The sequence below is a fragment of the Ptiloglossa arizonensis genome, chromosome 4 (genome assembly GCF_051014685.1).
Source record: "Ptiloglossa arizonensis isolate GNS036 chromosome 4, iyPtiAriz1_principal, whole genome shotgun sequence".
In the NCBI taxonomy this organism is placed as follows: Eukaryota; Metazoa; Arthropoda; class Insecta; order Hymenoptera; family Colletidae; genus Ptiloglossa; species Ptiloglossa arizonensis.
In genome coordinates this window covers 16,300,207-16,313,207 of record NC_135051.1, presented here as the reverse complement: position 1 = coordinate 16,313,207, position 13,001 = coordinate 16,300,207, and the positions used below count along the sequence as shown (strand labels likewise).

Below are 13,001 nucleotides of genomic sequence, written 5' to 3'. Positions count from 1 at the left end.
AAAGCAACGCTCGATCTCGTACAATTCGAACTTCGGACCGATTTGACCGCGCGTAGGCAAAGAAGACTCGCGAAACGATACGTTACGCGTCTGACAAAGAACGCCCGAGAATCTCGAAGAAACAAACCATGTCCAAAGCTATAAAGCGTCCGTGTATACAAACCACCGTGTCCGATTAACGTCGCGTAAGAACTGCTCCGGGTGTTTCAACGCCGAGTTACCGCTGCCGCGGATGTCACGGCGAAGGAGTTAAATGATCGATCTTCCGTCAGGGTCCGCTAATGTCGCGCTTCCTTTGCGGAAGTTCTAGAACCCATTGGCGGGCACGGTTAGAGACACATCCCGGGCAATTAGCGAGCGAGACGATTGGAACGGGATCGCGTGACCGTTTTCAAGGGGATAGTGACGCCATATTGGAAAAGAACTGCCAACCTCTCTCGTAATCGTTGATCTTCTGTCCGAAGTTACAGGCTTTATTACGACTTCTCCGAGGGAATACGCAGAAAACGATACTTTTTTCTCCTTCTCGTTCTCTCTCTCCCCCCCTCTCTCTGCTTTCTTTCTTTCTCCTCTCTCGCTGGTTCTCTCTGTGTGCGTACGTGTGCGTGTACGTGTGCGTGTATACGCGCGCGCGAGCGCGCGAGTCTTCCCTCTTTTTATAATTTTTTGCTCTCTCTCACAGCCAGGCAGATCGCGTCTCGGTCGATGAACTTCCTGGAACGATCTTGCGATTGCCTCCCGATGTTTTCTTTTTTTGTTCCTCACTTTTGTTTCTTTCTCTCCTTTTCTTCTTGAATCCACGCAATGTCGGACACCGGTCAGGAGTACCGACAAAAATCGTGCCTTCTGCGATACACCTTCGAGCGCGCCCATGCCTAAAAACTCGCGAAGACAGCTTATTAGCTTCGTCGTGTCCGTCTGGCTGTTTGTCCCTCCCCTCCTCACTGCCTCCTTCTTCTTCTTTGCCCCTCTACATCGTCTGCCGACGCGCAGCCGGCCGACCAATTAACGGATTTTCGCGAGATTCTATGTCTGGCTATTTAACAGACTGCTCGCGGAACGGTGCTTGCCCGATGTAGGGCCAGGTCGAGACATTCGGAACGGTGTCGAACTTAACGTGAACGTGTACGACACGTCGTGTTACCGTGGAATAATCTAGAAAAGAGATCTAGAATTTAGGGGTACACGGTACTTACGAAACTATGCAAGAAACATTGAGTCGATGTAGGTCTGTAAATCAAAATTTTACGAGAATCGAGCAAATGGTGGTCTGTTATTTTGATGTAGAAGTAGTAGGATGGAGTTAGAATTTTCTGGAGCAAATAATTATTTTTTAATAGCGTAGTTTATATTATAAGTGCGTGTACGACACGTCGTGTAACCGTGGAATAATCTAGAAAAGAGATCTAGAATTTAGGGGTACACGGTACTTACGAAACTATGCAAGAAACATTGAGTCGATGTAGGTCTGTAAATCAAAATTTTACGAGAATCGAGCAAATGGTGGTCTGTTATTTTGATGTAGAAGTAGTAGCATGGAGTTAGAATTTTCTGGAGCAAATAATTATTTTTTAATAGTGTAGTTTGCATTATAAAATTGTGTACAACACGTCGTGTAAATAATCTAGAAAAGAAATTTAAAAATTTAGGGGTACACAGTACCAGCGAAACTAATTTTTTGTTTGGATAGTCATTTCGTTTTCCAAAATGGAGAATATATAATTTAATAAAATGTTTATACACTCTAAAAAAATCGTGTTTCATTTTCACCAAAAAAAAACGAAATGACTTTCTGAACAACCCAATATATAAGAAACATTGAGTGGATATAGATCTGCGAATCAAAATTTTACAAGAATCGAGCAAATGGCGGTCTGTCTGTTATTTTGGCACAGAAGTCGTAGCACGGAGTTAGAATTTTCTGGAGCAAATGATTATTTTTTAATAACTTGGTTTATATATAGAGAGAGAGTGACTTATTTTAATCTATAAGTGCAATTATGTTACATGCTGTTCGGCATTAGAAAAACAGTTTCTGAAAGGTACTTGTTTCTAGGGAAAGTAATTTAATGCAATCAATGTGACATATAAAGGTCACCGATGTTTCTTTTTATGGTATTTTATAATTTAGATTAAACTAATCGATACACCTGATTCTTCCTTGTAATAAGGTATTGGAACACGTACAGTGAGAAATGATTAGTTTAGAAAATATTTTAATTTCAATATTACGAATTGCGGTACTATCGGTGTATAGTAGATACACTGAGCAGGTGTTTTTCATACTAATCGCTACGATTCTATGTAACGATCACCAAATGTCGATTTTTTGCTATACGTGGCCCAGTATTTTTTTCTTAACAGAAAATTACCAGCTGCATCGATTAGTGCATTTAAAAATACATCGGTGACCTTCGTATGTCCTTCGTGCGTTCACCCGCGAAGAAACTAATTACATTAAATTACTTTTTTTTTTTTTAATAACGTACACTATATGAGATAATTGCATTTATGGATTAAAATGAGTCATCCTCTATAATTGGTTTTCATAGTTGAAATAAATTATTAATTAAATAAACTCGCGTTGTTTCGATATTTTTCGTCTGTTTATATGAATCACTATACACGTACACCACTATATATTTTTCTCTTTCTTGAATCGCTCTCTACACAGAAACGACGATAGATTTTTAATAATTTAATATAAATGGAGGCAAATTTTTCATCCAGATATTCCTAGCTATTACCCGATCCAGATTAATTATTTCTAAAAGACGTTACAGTGTCTGGAAAATATATCCATTAATGTATTTTCTCTAGTCACGTTTCCTAACAGCGTCTCGAGTTTCAATTATATGTTTACTTCGCTAATTGCAACGAAGTCGTGCAAGCAGATAATAGTCTAATTATTTTGAGCAGCGTATCGTAAAGTTTCGTTATAAAAATACGAAAGAAATGAAATTTGCAATTAAACGATGTTCGGTTCGAGTTGCGTGATCCAGTTCCTTCTATTTCGTTCATTTTTTTTTCTTCAATTTTCCATTCCCCCCCAAGTCCCTGCCACGAGGTTCCACGGTATCTCTAACTCTCCACTTATGTTCTCTACCGCTTTCCCTCGAACCGACTGAAAGCAATGAGATCAATTACTAGCAACAGAGAGAAAAAGAACGCCTGGAAAAGGCAAAGATCACGAAAGCGAGTTTGAAAGAGGCACAAGGCTGTTCGTAGAATATGTGCACGACCGAGATCTGTTATCCCTGGAAAAAGGATAATGCAACGGTTGAAACATCGAGGGACTAGGAACAGGCTGAAAAGAATGCAGAGGAATGAGAACACCGAAGAAGAATTTATATTCCGAGAAGGAAGATCTCATTCCTCTTTCTTGGAAGGTAACGTTATAACACTGAGGACGAAACTAAAGAAATCACGGTGATCGGTAGAAATACTGCATTATTAAAACTGTACAGGTTGAGTCTAATGGGGTGGAAAATACGATAGTTGGCAGGTGTATTCTGTGTATCAGGATTGAGACAAAAATCCTTATAAATGTTTAACGTATATCATTGCTTCGAGTTAAAGCACTACTTATCTACCAAGCTGCTTTTAAATTCATACAGGAATTGGAGTAAAGGTAATAGAACTTTAACAATTATTTATTCAATCTTCCGTCACGTGACAGAAATATTTTTGCATTCTATTCCGATTTGTAGTATTTTTCTAGTCGAACTTGAATGAGAATTTTGTCTAAGAAGTAAGTGGCAATCACGTGCTTATTTTTTTAGACAGTTGTGGTTCGAGTTGTGTTGGAAAAATATAAATCGAAATAGAGTGAAGAAATATTTTTGATTTCTATGTAAGTTTATTTTTTGATAGAGTTCCACTACGAATTGAATTGGAAAAATATTATTAATCGAAACTGAGTGGAGAAATATTTTTTCGTGATAAATAACAGTCACGTGCTTTACGTGACACGAACTTGATTAGAATTCCTTCTAAGAAATAAATAACACTTGCGTATTTATTTTTTAAACAGAATTCCACTACTAATTGAATTGGAGAAATATTATAAATCGAAAAAAAAAGTAGAGAAATATTCTTTCGTGATAAATAACAGTCACGTGCTTTTCGTGACACGAACTTGATTAGAATTCCTTCTAAGAAATAAATAACACTTGCGTATTTATTTTTTAAACAGAATTCCACTACTAATTGAATTGGAGAAATATTATAAATCGAAAAAAAAAGTAGAGAAATATTCTTTCGTGATAAATAACAGTCACGTGCTTTTCGTGACATATTTCGTTACGAGTTCGTACATTTTTTGGTACCCTTGCACTCGCTCCACATTTGTAGCGAAAAACTCGCACCAAAGCGTGACACTCGAAGGATTGAAATATTTAATCGGCCACGAGTTATTTTCAACGACCTGTATTGTCGCCCGATAGAAGTCGATGGAAAATAAAGGCAAAACGTTGAACAGAGAAGATTCCAGTGCAGGCAGTTTCGGTGGAAAAAGGAGGTCGAAAGGTTACTCCCGGTAAACATTCGTGCGGCCACGGATTTTGTTATTCCCTGCGGAGTCTGTTGTTTGGGCATAACTTCGCTCGCCGACTTTATGGCACCTGTCAGAAGAATTCGGCACTGTGCAAATCAGACAACAATAAGGTACATTCCGATGCAAAGCAGCAGCAGTCTGGCTACTCGCCTGCTCACCAATGAAGTGAACTTTCCCTGCCCCCCTTTTTTTATTCTTTTCGTCGGGCTCCGTCCTTCACCCTTTCCTACTCGCTTCTTTTCCATGCATGCTTCGTTACCTCGCAGCCGGAATAACCGAAGGAAATTTTATCGCGTTAATTTTCTGTTATTATGTACTTCGATGTATACTACATATTTTATATGTACATTTCGAGCAACTATATGCATCGAAAAATTTCGATTTGTCACAAAGGGTTCGAGTATTGTGGTACCAGTGGGTTACGTGACTCCAAGTTATGGTAGAATATACACTTGACCTTGAAGACTGATTATTTCGTGAAAATGTGTGATTTTTAATTGCTAGCCATGTTACTATATATTTGAATCTATACTGTATATTTTATATATACATTTTGAGCAACGATATGCATCGAAAAATTTCGATGTGTCACCAAGGGTTCGAGTATTGGGGTACAAGTGGGTTACGTGACTCCAAGTAAAATATACACTTGACCTTGAAGATTGATTATTTCGTGAAAATGTGTGATTTTTAATTGCTAGCCATGTAACTATATATTTGAATCTATACTATATATTTTATATATACATTTTGAGCAACGATATGCATCGAAAAATTTTTATGTGTCACAAAGGGTTCGAGTATTGTGGTACCAGTGGGTTACGTGACTCCAAGTTATGGTAAAATATACACTTGACCTTGAAGATTGGTTATTTCTGGTTTTTAATTACCAGCCATGTTACTATATATTTGAATCTATACTATATATTTTATATACACATTTTAAGCAACGATATGCATCGATAAATTTCGATGTGTCACAAGGGGGTCGGTTATTGTGGTACCAGTGACTCCAAGTTATGGTAGAATATACACTTGACCTTGAAGATTGGTTATTTCTTTTTTTTTTCGTAAATTGAAAGAAAGTGAGCATCTCGTATAAATTACACAATTGCGTAAAGGAGAGTTGTGCTTTATAAATATTCGAAAATATACATTTATAAATTTCTCCTCTAAATGTAACAGGTTTGTCTCCTCTGATTTTAGTCTGTATTATTTCAAACGGTTTCACTTGTTTATCCGGCAACTATGTTGCTCGAGTTAACTCGAGCGCGACAGATAAGTGGTCGCACTTTGCATCAATTATTTTGTATACACGAAAATCTAGATTAATAATACGGTTGATACAATAATTCGTGATCTTAATACATTTTCCAATTTTAGATACACAATAAAGGTTGTAAGTATATCGAAGAAGTTTGAAATTAATCCATGCGTTTCCAAATGTCTTTATCCGTGACACTTTTTCGGAAAACTTGTTTTCCAGCGAGACAGGTTTGATAAATTCGTTATCCACCGATTAAATCTACCTTTACACGAGACACCTTGTATTCTACTTCCGTTTTTCTGCGTTTAATCGCTCTTTCGCGCGGGAAGCAACAGGTAGCGCTTTCGAAAGAAAGCACAAAATGCATTGAAAAACGTGGATGGCTTCTCGCCTAGAAACTTAATATTCGAAACTCTCATAAATTCTCGAAACACACCAATATAACACTGTATAGACAATTACAATATAAATCAACAGAAACAGTGGTTAAAGTGATCGATTATTGTTCTAATTTAAAATTGTTTTAATTTCTCAGTGAAATTAACGCACAAAAAAATTTATTTCAAATGATTCGGTAAACTCGTGACAATTTCCAAATACTCGAAATCTATGCCCTCAAGATTCATAACGAAAAAATTCTTGTTCTAGTTAAAAATTGTTTTAATCTCTTAATGGGATCAATGTACAAATAAGTTTATTTCAAATGATTCGATAAACTCGTGAAAATTTCCAAATACTCGAAATCTATCCTCGCAAGATTCGTAATAAAAAAATTCTTGTTCTAGTTAAAAATGATTTTTATTTCTCAATGGGATCAATGTACAAATAAGTTTATTTCAAACAATTCGATAAACTCGTGACAATTTCCAAATACTTGAAATCTATCCCTTCAAGATTCGTAAAAGAAAAATTCTTTTTCAATTAAAAATTATTTTAATTTCTCAATCGAGTATCGCAAAGGCAGTGTAAAGTCTTCGGGAAAGTTCCAGAATGAAAAACGAACCGGAAAATCGCATAACCAAGGACACGAGGAGAAAGCGAAGAAAGTTTGCGAAAGAGGCAAAGAAAAATTCGCAAACACAAAAGAAAAAGCATCGAAACGATAATCGTGTTTCGATCTCCGAACTTCCCGTACTCCCTTTCGCCCTTTGCACCCTCTCCGTGTCGATCCTTCGAAACGACAACCAACTCGAATCCACCCCCACTCTTCGTCCCTCTGTGAGCATTGCTACCGGCCCACCAAAACACAATCCCCGGTATCAACAACTCAACGCCCTTCGTCGCTCGATATTTACGATTTCTCAGTCTGTTTACACGATCGGGGTTTACCCGAGGCGGCGTGGGTTGTGCACCACTGAGCTGAAAAACTGACCAAAAAACAGCTAAAGAGAATGCAAAGAGAGGCTAAAGAGAGGCCAAAGAGAGACCAAAAGAGAAACCCAGGAAAAAGCAAACAGAGGCTAGGAGTAGGGAGAAGGGTAAGAGAACCAAGAAGAAGAAGAAGAAGAAGAAGAAGAAGAGAAACAGAAAGAGCAAGAGAAACAGCAAGAGCAAGAGATCGAAGGAACAACGGCTCGTAAAGTCAAAAGAGAGACCGAAGAGGGGAAAAAGCAAGAGAGCGAGAGAGGAAGGGGGTGGCTGTGTTTCGGGTGGCAAGGGGAGAGGGGAGTGTGTTCGGGTAGAGGGGGAGGAAAGCAAAGACGAGGACAGAAAGCAAGAGTAAAAGGAGAACTCACGTTTGCAGTGGCCCTTATAGGCGACGGGAATGGCGCGACCTGCGCGGCAGGCGGCGAGTCGCAGGTGGCAGGCACTCTTGTAGGTGTTTCCGTCGGCCCCGCAAACGGGGCGTGCGGCGGCTCGCTGTTGCGGGGGCGGCTGTGGGCACCTGCGGGCGCACTTCACGCAGTGCGGGCTCAGGTTCTGGTCCAACAGGCAGCTCCGGCCTTGGCCGCACCGGACCCGTACGCACGAACCTGCTCGACACTTTACACGTTATTACGCACAGTCGTAAACCGCCCCCGTGATAGATGCGTCGACTTCCCGCCTCCTTGTTTTTCGTGTACGCGCGGTCATCGGTTCGTTCGATTTCTTTTTCGTCAACGGCGAGATCACGGGCGGAAGCACGTCGCCACGATACTCGAGACTCCGCGGCTCGCGTGCATTGGGAACGACACGGTCGTTCCGGGTTCGTGGGAATACGCTACGTTGTTTAATAAGATTTTGTCGTACGATGAGAAACGGAGCTATCAGGCTCGTCGGTTTATTTTTGGGTGAAGTTTCATGTAGATCTCTCGACTTGTTTGTAGATTTACTGTTGTTCAAAGTTAAAGTGTAGTATTTTTTTGACAATAGTAGGGACGACGAAACTTATTGAACAATCTAGTATGTATATGTTCCGATCTAGAGATTTTTGGAAGGTTGTTTCGAGTACATGGGGTATAATAGGTTGCTTAATAAGATTTTGTCGTTCGATGAGAAATGGAGCTATTAGGCTCGTCGTTTTAATTTTTGGAGGTTGGTAGTATTGTTCGATGAACATGTGTGAAGTTTCATGTAGATCTCTCAACTCATTCGTAGATTTACAGTTGTTCAAAGTTGAAGTGTCATAGTATTTTTTAACAATAAAAAAATGACAACACTTATTGAACAATCTATTATGTATATGTTGCGATCTAGAGATTTTGGAAAGGTATTATAGTTCCGGGTTCATGGGGTATAATAGGTTGCTCGATAAGTTTTATTGTTTTATAAGAAATGGAGTTATTAGGTTCATTTTATTCTTCTAAAGATGGTACTATTGTTTGATGAACATGTGTGAAGTTTCATATAGATCTCTCGACTAGTTTGTAGATTTACAGTTGTTCAAAGTTGAAGTGTAGTATTTTTTTGACAAGGGTAGGGACGACAAAACTTATTGAACAATCTAGTATGTATATGTTCCGATCTAGAGATTTTGGAAAGAATTTTCTTTTTTTAGTTTGTTTTAAAGATCTTCAAACAATGATTAATCGAAATATTGATTTTTGAATCCTAGAAAGGCATAGAGGGATTGTCGAACGAGGTACGTGGTCTTTCGCTTGAGATTGAGAGAAAGTTTTCTGCGAGCACGTGTAGCGATTAGGTGCGCGATAATACGAATTACAGTGGCTCCTTGGTTTTCTTCGAAAGTAATAATTGAGAAATAATTTGAAAGTAGTAATTGAAGATTAAACAATTCTATTTTGCAGATTATGTACACTTACCGAAGAAGATATTTTCTTCAGGCAGTGTACGACTGCTTTTGTTTTAAATTTGTGCTCAAGTTTAAATAGTGGCGTTTATTTCGGTTGTAAATTTTGTAAAATTTTCCGATCTTAGAAACGAATTAACACGTTAATTGCTAGATGAGGTCAGAAGTCTTGAAACGTCGGCTGATGTTAACAAAACTGTAGCATTTGGGGTAAATTATCAATTTTGGCTTACTTCGGTTACTTGGTATAAATTGTTCAATAATTTCATTATTTTCAAAAATTCACGGTACATTGTTTCTGAAGCTGACTATAAAAATCTACTCCACTGTATTTCAATAGAAACAATGCAGAACTATTATCGTAAGAATACACGAAACTAATATTTTGGTTACTACGACGCCATTTTTTAAGGAACGATACTCAAATTGAGGTTAGGTCGGATCTGGGTTGTGCAGAGTGATTAAGGAATGGCTGATAAAATATTTGAGTTGTTGCGGTCAAAACATATAACAGTTGTTGTGGTCAAACAACAAATTGTTTTTTGTTGTGGTCAGGTTTGATCGGAACATTTTACGAGTATGGTGAATTTATTATACTTGAGATGAGAAACGAGTGTTCGGGCGTTTGTATAGCGTTCGTGTTTTTTAGTTTGTTCGTGTAAAAGCGCACTAGGAAAGTTAAATACAAGTATTACAATTAATTACAATTCACGAATGGGAGAGCTTGAAAATTATTAACAAATTTTTTACCCAAGTTTTGTATTGCTTTCATTAAGAATCGAATGAAAAATATTAAGAGCTGCAATACATTCTATAATACAAAGGTGATCCTTTTTAAATTGTAATTTCCATAAGTACAAACATTCAGAAATGGTGAATTATTAATACCAATCTTACTTCGATTAGCTACGCAAACTTTTTATTACATAAATACACACCCTCTATCAGTACCATTTCTGTAATATCCTGTACTTTGTATCTCTCGGTATAAAATTTGCCAATTGAATATTAAATTATTCCATAATCGTAAGTGAATTACTGGACATAAATTGCGTGTACTTAAATCAATATTTGCATTCGAATGCTCCCGAGAATTCCATCGCGGATTTCCTCTACACGCGAGCACAGTTTGCATCACTGTCGTACGTTGAGAAGTAACCCCACGACTTGTTTCTTTTCTACCATCAAGAATTTCGAATTTCTCCACGAGAAGAAAAAAGAAAAAAAGAAAAAAAATCACGTATTATGGCGTACAGAATAGCCCCACTGCCCTTATTTAACCACCAACCGGCAGATTGGTAATCGAAATGACCGTTCTCTCGACCATCAAAAATTTCGAATTTCTCCACGAGAAGAAAAAATGAAAAAAAAAATACGAAGAAAAAAAATCACGTATTATGGCGTACAGAATAGCCCCACTGCCCTTATTTAACCACCAACCGGTAATCGAAATGACCGTTCTCTCGAACATTAAAAATTTCGAATTTCTCCACGAGAAGAAAAAATGAAAAAAAAAAGTACGAAGAAAAACAATCACGTATTATGAGGTACAAAATAGCCCCACTGCCCTTATTTAACCACCAACCGGCAGATTGGTAATCGAAATGACCGTTCTCTCGAAGCATCGTATCCGATTCGTCGCGGCAGTTACGTTTCTTATTGTGTATCGGTATTTTTCTTTTTACGTTAATTTCGCAGCTGACGCTTCCGTAACAAGTTGATCTAGGGCTTAATTTGTTCCGCGTCAAGCTAACGTCGCTGGTCGCGCGATGGGGAATCGTGCCGGTCGGCGATGAATTTCTCTCTCTCCCCCCACCACCCCACCCCACCCCCCTCTCCGTCTACACGCCCCATCAGGTGCTTACGAGAACAATCAATCCGAAATGACCCAATCGGGAGCGATTCAATTGCAATTGCGGTTGTGATAATGATTCTATCTCGTTCATACATACTCACTTTGGCAGTGGCCCTTATAGGCGACCGCTAGCTCGTGGCTTCCTTTCTTGCACGCGCGTTTCTTCAGCCTGCACAGATTTTTGTAACTCTTCCCGTCCGTCCCGCAAACCGGGCCTCCCCCTCTCGGCGCTTTGCACTCGGGGCTGCACACGCACCTGGGCCTTCCCCTGCGCACCACGCACTTCTTCCCCTCCTCGCACCTCACTTCTGCGCAGCTCTCTGTCGAGGTAAACACGATTCCGACGTTACTTCAACGGGACGTCGCTTTACCGAGGAGCGCGGTGACACTTGTATCGAGGAGAGAATGAAAACTCGGTCCCGAACGAACAGGTCTGGTTCGAGGTTAATGAAAAGTCGATTTGAGGTTCACTGTTCGCGCGAGTGTCCTTTTATTTCTCGATATTTGAAAATTTACATGACGCAATGTTATCGGGGAATGACCGAACTCTTTTTGCACTCTCGCGTCGTACGTTCAAATTTAAAGTCGAGTTTCTCGAATTATGCGATATCTTTCAAGCTGTTTGGAATGTTTTAGGAACCGATATACCGATCGATTTAAAATTTGACGCTGGTATGAAACAAACGATCGATCTGTCGTCTGAATTAATTTGAAGTTGATGTCTGTAAAAGTTTGGGTTATTGTCTAAGGGAGCATTAAAATCTGGTGAAAGTATGGAAGTCTTTTTTTTTTTAATTTTGTGGTCCTTCCAATTTTTAGAATCCTTTAGTTTCTTGTGGCTTAACAAAATGAATAAATGTGAAACAATAATAAATAAATATCGTTCAATTTTTAAAACTTCACGGTTGTCAATCCCTAAAGTAACTTCTCTTGTATGTGGAGTTGAAAAATGGGCGATCTTTAGAATTTTTTTCTGAAAAAAGTACGCGATGTAATGAACTGAAATTTTTCGTGCTAATTAATACGCACACGAAGGCGTTACATGAATTTTTTTGTCAAATTTACTCCAACGATAAATAAGTTATTAATAATATCCCGGTGCTGTGCGAAAAATGTTATCGAAAACTACGAATCGATTATTACGAACTAGAACAAATGGAAAAATTCCAGAATTAACAAAATGACGGTACTGTGAAGAGAGACATCGATTTTTACTATAATGTTTGCCCAACAATTTTTTGACATTTCAAAAACGAGATTCTAACATAATCAGACGAAAATTGTATATTTATTTTGCTTCTAGCCAACGTTTCAAATCGATTAATTATCATCAGTTTCTAAAACACTAGAGAAAAGTGTATTTAAAGTTTCGTCTACGGTAAGGTTTTCTTACACGCCTGTCCCTCCATTTTTATCGCTAAACGGTGCGAAACAGTCTGCAGAACAACATTGTAAAATAGTCGCAGTTTCAGTGAGAATAACATATTCGATTAGTTTCCAGAACTCTTCTGCATTCCGCGAATCTAACTATCCTTCCTCTAAATAGTTCGTTATGCGAAACTGTTAGTGCACTGTCTAGAATACGAATAAACAGGAAGAAATTTGTAAAACGGTCGTGTGCGTCAATAAAACAGCGAATCAATCTGATTTATGTCTGCCAGCTATTCCATGCGTAATGAAACGCGACATAAAAGACGAGGAAAGAAACGACTACGCAGGCCAATAAAAATTTCGGAATTCATGCGCTTTGTATCTTATTTTAGTCGCTACGTTGCCATGACTAAAGCGATAAATCGGGGTTTAGTAATACTTTACGAAGCATTACTCCCTAGGATAGGTGCACGAAGGTTACATTCCTACATCGTTTCTTCAAAATCGACCGAACACGTACAATGAAATTAAACAACGCGAGAAGAATGATTTAAAGTAAAAGAACGTATATAAGAAAATATTTCTTCGAACGAAACTTCTTTGCGAAATAAGATACGTAAGTTAAGAATAATTTAACGACGTCTTATACGAGAGAAAAAAAAAAAGAAAACGCGAAGTGTGTGACAGCCAAATAGGATCTACCGATTCTCCTAAGAATGAGAGC

At 38.5% G+C, this 13,001-nt stretch overlaps 1 protein-coding gene across 4 annotated transcripts in view; it reads right to left on the bottom strand.

The window, feature by feature from the left end:
• LOC143145918 (follistatin-A) overlaps positions 1-13,001 on the bottom strand; it is a 110,412-nt gene that overhangs the window by 41,911 nt on the left and 55,500 nt on the right. For 2 of the 4 annotated variants that reach the window (XM_076309749.1, XM_076309754.1), the window contains exons 3-5: positions 11,008-11,226; positions 7,559-7,795; positions 6,689-7,189 (exon numbers count right to left, since the gene is read on the bottom strand). In XM_076309749.1, the coding sequence (XP_076165864.1) occupies positions 6,756-7,189; positions 7,559-7,795; positions 11,008-11,226 (890 nt within the window). In that variant the 3' untranslated portion in view covers positions 6,689-6,755. Of the gene's footprint in view, positions 1-6,688; positions 7,190-7,558; positions 7,796-11,007; positions 11,227-13,001 lie in introns of those variants that run through there. The other 2 variants (XM_076309752.1, XM_076309753.1) reach the window with 1 other exon arrangement.